General features: G+C 44.9%; 1 protein-coding gene across 1 annotated transcript; it reads left to right on the top strand.

Moving 5' to 3' along the window:
- The first annotated feature begins 5,487 nt into the window (after window positions 1-5,487).
- Window positions 5,488-6,627, top strand: LOC149791899 (uncharacterized). The gene has a single exon (XM_089969493.1). The coding sequence runs from the start codon at window positions 5,488-5,490 to the stop codon at window positions 6,625-6,627; it is 1,140 nt and encodes a 379-aa protein (XP_089825619.1).
- The last annotated feature ends 2,844 nt before the right edge of the window (window positions 6,628-9,471 follow it).

The following is a 9,471-nucleotide window of genomic DNA, read 5'->3' as shown; positions in this document are numbered from 1 at the left end:
GCCTCAACATGTGGACAGACGTTGAATCTTCAACCCTTGTGTCAACAATGATGTTCAGGACGGACATGCTCATGTATGTCCGATCCAAGTGGACCGTTGTCCACAGGACCAACAGCAGCCTGTGGATAAGAAGAGTCTATATAGAGAGACAAGGTTGCCTCAAGAGGACTCTGATGTATGGCCCTGCTGTAAGACGAAGTTTGAGGAAAAGAAGATGTCGCAAATGCCCTCTATGTTAAAGGCATATTAACATAAACCCAAAGGCCCTTTTCAGGGCCAGCCATATTTCTCGAAAAGAGATAGTCTTTGAATTGCCTACCCCTTTTTTAAATTTAAATTTAAATTTAAATTTTAAAAAAACTTTTTTTTAAAAAAAAAAATCCCATGTTAAATTCCCCTTGTACGTATAGTATCCCACAATTTATTCCCATGTTAATTCCCCTTGTACGTAGAGTGTCCCACGATTTATTCCCATGTTAATTCCCCTTGTACGTAAAGTGTCCCACGATTTTTCTCCATGTTAAATTTCCATTGTACGTAAAGTGTTCCAAGGGTGTTTTTAATGCTAATTCCCATTGTACGTAAAGTGTCCCCCTTCACTACTGGGGTCTGTGTTGTTCTCTGCATTTTTTCCTGCAGTTGCCTGACAGAGAAGATCATGTCGATTGTGGACCTCTCTGCGCGGAACCCGCACTGCGACTCTGGGTAAGCTCTGTCAGCAAGCGTCTGCAGTCTGTTCAGTATGACGCGTGCGAAAATTTTACCCACGATGCTGAGAAGTGATATGCCCCTGTAGTTGTTGCAGTCGCTTCTGTCGCCCTTGTTCTTGTACAGGGTTATGATGTTAGCATCTCTCATGTCCTGAGGCACTGCCCCCTCGTCCCAGCACTGGCAGAGGAGGTCGTGCAGGTGTGTGAGCAGCACGCTACATTCAGACTTGATGAGTTCTGCTGTGATGCTATCCTTCCCTGGGGCTTTACCTAGGGACAGTTTCTTTAAGGCCTTCTTTAGTTCGTCTACAGTAGGGTTCTCGTCCAGTTCGGCCATGAGAGGGAGGTTTTCAATGGCGTTGAGGGCATCATTGTTCACGTGGTTCTCTTTGGATTACAGTTCAGAGTAGTATTCCACCCAACGCTCCATCTTCTTGCCCTTGTTGTGGATGGTATCGCCTGTGGCTGACTTCAGTGGTACTGTCAGTTTCTTCGTGGGACCCATTGCTTTCTTTATGCCATGCCTCTGATGTTTCCAATATCTGCTGCTGACTGGATACTCTGACAGAGCTGAAGCCAGTATTCATTGGCACACTGCCGTGCTAATCTCTGCACTTTGCTTCTGGTATTCCTGTATGCCTGTAGTATCTTCTGACAGGGGGATCGCTTATATTGCAGGTGAGCACTGCGACGCTCTTCTATGGCTGGCATGAGTGTGGCAGAGTTATCCTCAAACCGGTCATTGTTCTTTGATTGCTTCTTAGCAAACATCCGTGTGGCTGTGCTGTATACAGTCTCTCTGATGTGATCCCATCTTTCATTGGCACTGCCGTTGGGGGGTTCTGAGTCAAACGTCTTGGAAAGAGCATAGGTGAATTCCTCAGCCTTGTCTGCATATGATGTCTTGCTCACATCAATGAGTGGTTGACCCTCTTGCCTAGAGCGGTGGATCTTCTTTGGCTGAAGCTTCATTTTGCAGCACACCAGTGAGTGGTCGGTGTCGCAGTCAGCACTGTGGAAGGTACGGGTAAGAAGCACACCCTTCATGGCTGACCGTCTTGTAATGATCAAGTCCAGCTGGTGCCAGTGTTTAGACCGGGGATGCCTCCAAGACACTTTGTGCTGTGGCTTTGTCTGAAAGAATGAATTGGTGATGCTGAGTTCGTGGAACGAGCACATCTCTAGAAGGCGCTGCCCATTCTCATTCATCTTCCCAACGCCAAACTTGCCAGGACAGGAGGGCCAAGAGTCATGATCGGCACCCACCCTAGCATTGAAGTCGCCCAGCAAAATCAAGTTCTCTTCCTTGGGAATTTTGTCGATGAGCGAGTTTAACTCATCATAAAACTCATCCTTGGTATCTGTGGAGGATCTTAGTGTGGGAGCGTAAACACTGATCAGGTTGACAGGCCCGTTTGTGGTGTGGAGGCGGAGGGATAGCAGTCTTCCATTTCCTTGCTGGCAGGGTTCTATCATTCCCAGCAGAGTGTTACTGACAGCAAATCCAACACCATACTCTCTGGCTTCATCTGCACTCTTTCCTTGCCAGACGAATGTGTAGTTCTTTTCTCTGAGGGAACCAGAATCTGGTATTCGTGTCTCCTGTAGTGAGGTGATGTCGACCTGGAGCCTTGAAAGTTCGTCGTTGATGACTGAAGTCTTACGAACATCACTGATTGTCTGGAGATAATCTGAAAGCTCAGTCAGCATGGTCCGGACATTCCAGGTACCTAGCTTGAGGATTAAAGTCTTCTTTTTTATTTTTATTTTGTTATTTCTTGGTGCAGTAGTTGCAGTCCGCTTGTCAGGTACTCGCATACCTTAAGCCTTACGCACCCAGCATGGCAGGCGAACTGTGGCGGGACGGCACCTTATTGGCTGGGGGCTGCCCAGTTTGAGGCGGGCGGTAGCTGTCCAGTGAAACATGTTGGTCTCTCCCACCGTCAGAAGCAACCCGTGGCGTCTGGCTCTACGCCAATCGAGCGGTGACAGGTAAACTGCTGCTGCCCGTGTTGTGTCGACGCTATGGAGCGAAGCTGGAGTGTCCTCTCCAGGGCGCAAGCCTGGGCAGGGTGATATCGAGAATCAACTGTTGCCCATGCAGCTGATCCTCCCTCTACACGCAGCTGATGGATCCAAGGGAAACGACAAGCCTATACGTCATGGCACCAGATGCGTCGCAGGAGTTGCCGAGATAACACTGAAATCAATGACAAGTTTGTTACTCAAACTACCAGGTGAAGCTGACCCTGACTTTGGCGCCTCTGGAAAAAGGCGGCAGAGATATTTGATTCTGATTGGTTACGTTAAATAAGGGACGTGTTTCCACACAAAATTTTCTAGGTTTTAAAAATTGCCACATCGGAAATTTTAATCAGCCTAAGCTTTTCTACGAGAGAAAACAGAATAGGCTACGGGGGATTTGCAAGAAATTCCTCGTAAGAAAAGAACTGTTGTCCAAAGGGGACTATTGTCGAAAGGAACCGACGAACTAATTTACCGGTTTGAGGGAGGAACGTTGAAAGCAAAGGTAGTGTGACAATTCCATGTAATTTGTTGATGCCATATATAATGCTTTGCTGAAGTTATTTACTTGTAGTTGCATGAATCTTTTTTCTACATTCGTGTAATAATTTGCTTTATGAAGTATAACTGTGTTGAGTTTATGCATAGGAAGTCGTATATTAATCTTCTTTAGATAAGTTTGACGAATTGTTTGAATTTGTTGTCTTGCTTGCATAAGAATTATGTTCTAAGAATTTAATACATTACATTAGTTAATATGATTACGAGAATCCGTGTGAATTCGCCGAATTTAGAAGATTTCACGTATGATTAAGAATACGTGTGTATTGACTGAAATGATCTAGTAATTGATTGATGTGATGTATCCTATTTATTCGCTGTGTAAATTGAGGCTGGCTCAGAACCCCAGGCCTCGCGTATGTGTTAATGTGTAAGGTCAAGGCGTAACGAATTAGCCATTTGACTAACTAGGGTCATTATAGAACATGTGGAGTCAATTGATAGCCTTAGCATCTGTTTAGCTCTGATAGTAAAATCTGATAACGAGGGAGAATAATGAAGAATTGTTTCATAAATAATGGGAAATTTAGGTTGTCTCTATTTGTATTTATTTAAAAGGGAGAAAATAGCTCCTGAGACGTATAATCCTGAGACGTATAATTCTGTGACGTATGATGTGATGTTATTCTGAGACATATACTGAGAAGTATAGAGAGAAGTGCAGTGAGACGCATAATCCTGTGATGCAGTCCTGCGACGTAATAATTCCTGAAACGTATTCTGAGAGTATCCTGAGACGGATGGTGGAAAGTATCATCCTGAGATCCAAGCGTCTGAACAGCTACAGTGGCAGCAGAACAAATGAGGACGAACAGGTTATGCAATCGTACAAGACGTTGACTTCGATTGTTCACTCGATCCTACGATGAACTAAATCTATCAGTAAACAGATCGGCTATTTTATTTAAATCTATTTGCGTTTTTCTTTGTATTTTGGTGAAAGTTAAATTTCTAAAAGCAGAGTATATTCCTGATGTAATGAATTTTCACAGTGTTTTCATGTAATTGATTAAATTGTTTGTTTACATGTATGGGGGCTCGTGTTGGTTTGTTCTATATACCTGCTCAGATCTCTATATATTTCACCTATAAATTTCACCACTTATATTTATATTTAATCCAACCGGGCAATAACATCGAGGGCAGTCAACCCCTAGATAACGAAAACCAAATTTGGCGGGACACCCACCAGGGACAATACTCCCCCCATTACAAGTTGGAGGCTTTCATCCGGGATATCAGAACATTTTCATTCGAGTAAAAGAGTCTGAGTAAGTATAGAACAAAATCAGTATCTAGATAGTAATAATTCCATTATTACTATAAGGAATAAGGATCAGAGTGAATCGAGTCATTGTCTGCTATTTTGTTTATACATATATGTATATATATATATATATATATATATATATATATATATATATATATATATATATATATATATATATATATATATATATATATGTTGTGCGTGCTAATTTCTTGCCATTTCTTTTCATATTGTGATGAGAATATTTTAAGAATTGAGACACATACCTTTGCTATCAAGTCGTATTCTAAATTTGTGGAGTGAAGTGGGAAATTTCCTTTGTATTCTCTTGTGAGAAGAGATATTTAGGCAAAACCCGCAGTAATAAATTACGCCTTGTTAGTGGGTAAGCGCTGCACTAATTTGGGGAGGCATTCCAGCTGCGTACTGCCCGTTTATTTATTGATTGATTGATACAGGGACCGTATGGTTTAACTGAGTCAGGCATACGATAAATGCGTGAGGGGATATTTCAAATAGGGCAGTAAAACTTAAGTCATAGGTAAAAGACCTAATTCTTGTGTCACCTTACAAGTAGACCAGGATGGCGACAGACAGACAATTAGTTAGGGAATTTAAGTCAATAGGAAAAGAAGAGTTAGGTTATGATGGGACCCAGTTAGCTGAATTTGTCGAACGAAGTGTTAGGGAACACAAGGAGCAATTAGTCGGAGAACGAGAGAAAGACAGACAAGCAGCTGAGCGGGAATGAGAGCTCGAACTAGCCAGATTACAGGCCGAGGAGAAATCTAGAGACCGCGAACATATGTTAGCCATGAGAGACTGGGGATCGAAGGTGAGTTCAGGAGGGGTGAAGATCTGAACGAACGTCCAGTGTCCGTATGTAGATGATGTGAAGACAGACGACCAATACAGATCACAATGCCCATGTTCAATGACAAGGACGAAATTGTTGACAACTTTTTGACACAGTTCGAAAAGTTGGCACTGGTTCACCAGCTACCCAGAGACCAGTGGGCTATCAATGTTTCAGCATTCTTACAAGGAGCCGCGAAAGATGTCTACCACAATATGACACCGGAGGAGATAGACGACTACGACGCTCTGAAGAAAGCGCTACTACGGCACTATAAGCTGTCGGCAGAAAAGTTCCGGAAACTCTTTAGAGAATCGTCGAAGAGAGCTACCGAAACGCACACGCAATTCCATAGCCGAGTATGCGTAATTTTTGATAAATGGATGAAAATGTCTGGCACCGTGCTAACGTATGATGGCATACGCGAAGAAATTTTGAAAGAGCACGTCTTAAGTACGTACAGGAAGGACTTAATAATGTTCTTAGCGGAGCGTGAGTTCTCGATCTTGGATGACATAATCGTGATGGCCGAGCGCTATGAGAGCGCGCACTCGCGTCCAACCACCTGGGGTGGCAGGGACCGACCTGGAGTCGGCGAGCATAGAAAGACCACTGAGCTGGAACCCCAAAGACGGAATGGACAGAATGGTGGGAGGCCAGAGACCGGAAATCTCAGCCGAGAACATTTCTGTGGGTCGGGGAAGACTCAGGAGGTAGAGAAAGATGCCACGGGGAGGAAAGGTGAGCCGGTGTGTTACGGCTGCAACAGACCAGGCCATGTCGTTAAGGATTGTAGGAAGTATCGTCCGACAACGATTAATTCGGTAACTCCGAATACTGTTAAGAGACAAGAAACAGTGGAGTTGACTAACACAGCGGTAGCTACGGTTAACGGTGAGAGGGCAACCGTACTGTATGATACTGGCTGTAGTTATCCTGCCTTGATGGATAGTAAGTATGTCAAGCCTGGGGATTATATAGGCGAGACAGTTGAGGTCCAGTTTGCTAACCGGACGAAGGATTCGCTTCCTGTCGTTAGCATTGATCTTGTTTCGCCGTATGTAAAGGGACGAATTCAAGCAGTGTTTTTGTCGGGACTGTCTCATGATGTAAAATTAGGGTGTAGGTATGTGTTGCCGCAACCTAACCCTATGACGTTTACACCTGTATACGTCGGGTCTGTTGAGACGAGGGCTAAAAAGTGAAGGTCAGGGTCAAAGCCGCTACGATCCTCGACTTCGTCCATAGACAATTTGCTACCTGGCGAGTTGAGGAAACTTCAAGAGGAAGATTTGTCTCTCAACAAGGTACGCAGGTACGCAAAGGATGGGTCTATACGGAGAATGCCAGACGGCGAGGTGAAGTTCGCGACGAAACGCGGTATTCTGTATCGGTACGCCAAGAAAGGGACCGATATGTTCAAGCAAGTTGTTGTGCCCAGAGCGAAGCGAGCGGAAGTGCTTAGACTGGCACATGAGGGTCTACTTGGAAGACACATGGGCGTGGCGAAGACCAGAGATAAGTTAGTGAGGGAGCTCTACTGGCCAGATGTGTATGGGGATGTTCGGAGGGATTGTTTGTCGTGCGACAAGTGTTAGCGGGTGGCACCCAAGACCTCCCATCGCCCGGTGCCACTAGGAACCACCCCACTGATTGACGAACCTTTCTCGAGGGTGGCGATGGACCTGGTAGGTCCGATAAAGCCGGCGGCTTAAAGCGGAAATCGTTATATATTAACGATAGTAGATTACGCCACTCGGTACCCCGAGGCAATGGCCTTGATGAACATTGACTCAGTCACGGTGGCTGAGGCCTTGTTAGGAGTTTGGTCTAGAGTTGGTGTCCCTGAGGAGATACTGACTGACCTGGGTACGCAGTTCGTGAGCCAGGTGATGGAAGAAGTAAATAGATTACTATCTATTAGACACCTGACGACTACCCCGTATCACCCGCAGTGCAATGGGTTGGTGGAGCGTTTCAATGGGGCATTGAAACAGGCTGTGAAGAAGCTATGTGAAGGTCGACGTAGGGATTGGGATCGATACCTTCCCGCGATACTGTTTGCGTATCGAGAAGTACCACAGGCAAGTTCGGGTTTTTCACCTTTTCAATTAGTATATGGAAGGACAGTCAGGGGACCCATGGCTGTGTTAAAACAATTATGGACGGATGAGAAAGCATCTGAGGAAGTGCGAACAATATACCAATATGTTGTTGATCTCCGCAACAAGCTGGAAGAGGTTTCGAAATTGGCTCAGGAGAATCTCTGTGACACAAGGGGGCGTCAAGCCAAATATTACAACAAAAGGACGAAGGAATGTCACTTCGAGGTGGGCGACAAGGTGTTGTTGTTGCTACCGTTAGAGCACAACAAACTTCAAGTCTCATGGAGGGGACCATTCGTGGTAACCGAGAAAAAGGGTGGACAGAACTACCGTATCCGGGTAGGAGACAAGGAGAAGTTGTACCACGTAAATCTCCTGAAACGTTACCGTGAAAGAGAAACACCCACAGAATTCGTGGTAGCTACGGTTGTAACGGAAGAAGTCAACGACAACGGAGGAGAGGCGGAAGTATTCCCTAGTTGTCCTTTGACGAGGGAAGAAACCTACGTCGACGTTGTACTTGACGGGTCGTTAACGTCAGAGCAACGTAAGGAAGTGGAGTCGTTACTCCAAGATTATTCAAGCGTCAGAACGACCTGGCAAGACGGAGTTGGAGGAGTTCACCCTGAAATTACTAGATGAGAAACCAGTGAAGTTAAAGCCATATCCGCTACCCTATGCGAAATTAGAAACGGTTCGAAATGAAATTCAAGCTATGTTAGACTTGGGAGTTATAGAATGTACGGAGTCGGCGTATAGCTCTCCTGTTGTGTTGGTGCAGAAGAAAGACGGTACACACAGATTTTGCGTCGATTACAGGAAGTTGAACAGGATCACGGAATTTCAAGTGGAACATTTGCCTGACCCTGAGTCCATATTTGACGAGGTGACCAATGCGAATTATTTTTCGAAAATCGATCTGTCTAAGGGATACTGGCAAATACCAGTTCGTAGTGAAGACAGAGCAAAACTCGCCTTCGCAACTCCAGATGGGACCTAGCAGTGGGTAGTCATGCCATTCGGGGTCCAGAATGCGCCGAGTGTCTTCACACGTATGATGCGAAGACTACTTGAACCATTAAGAGGGACTGGAGTTTCAAACTTCATGGATGATTTACTCTTAGCGACAGCTACTTGGGACGATCATATCATTCTGCTGAAAAATGTTTTGGAGCGACTTCGACAAACGGGACTGACCGCACGACCATCTAAGTGCCATATAGGGTTTAGAAAACTAACCTACTTAGGTCATACCCTCAGCGAAGACACGTTAACCCCAGATAGCTCAAAGGTCGACCAACTTAGGGACGCAGTACGACCGACCACTAAGACGGAAGTTCGATCTTTCTTGGGACTGGCAGGGTATTATCGTCGATATGTTACTAACTTCAGCGCTATTGCAAGCCCTTTAACTGACTTAACTCGGAAAAAAGCTCCGATGAAAGTTATATGGACAGACGCATATGAATGAGCATTCCAGACGTTAAAGGACAGACTGATGTCAGACGCAGTAGTGAAATTGCCTGATGTGACACGAGATTTTGTCTTACGTACTGACGCTTGTGATAGAGGTTTAGGGGCAGTGTTATTATAAGAGCATGACGGAAGCTTATTCCCAGTTGCTTACAGTAGAAGGAAATTGTCGACTGCAGAACGCAATTATTCGGTCTCTGAGAAAGAATGCTTGGCAATTATCTTTGGGATAACTAAATTTCAACGTTACCTGTATGGACGAAAATTTATTTTGGAAACTGACCACCAACCACTCACCTATTTAGCTCAAGCTAAGTTGACAAATGGACGACTAATGAGATGGTCATTATTTCTACAGCCTTACCAAGTCCAGGTACGATACTTTAAAGGCAGCGAGAATGTAGGAGCTGACTGCTTAAGTAGACTAGGGACGTCTGAGGTGAAAGGTTGACCTGAGGTCGTGTAACTGAA

The sequence above is a fragment of the Sinohyriopsis cumingii genome, chromosome 9 (genome assembly GCF_028554795.1).
Source record: "Sinohyriopsis cumingii isolate HCF-2022 chromosome 9, ASM2855479v2, whole genome shotgun sequence".
NCBI classification, from domain to species: domain Eukaryota; kingdom Metazoa; phylum Mollusca; class Bivalvia; order Unionida; family Unionidae; genus Sinohyriopsis; species Sinohyriopsis cumingii.
The sequence above is the reverse complement of the archived record's forward strand: the minus strand, read 5'-3'. Positions and strand labels throughout refer to the sequence as shown.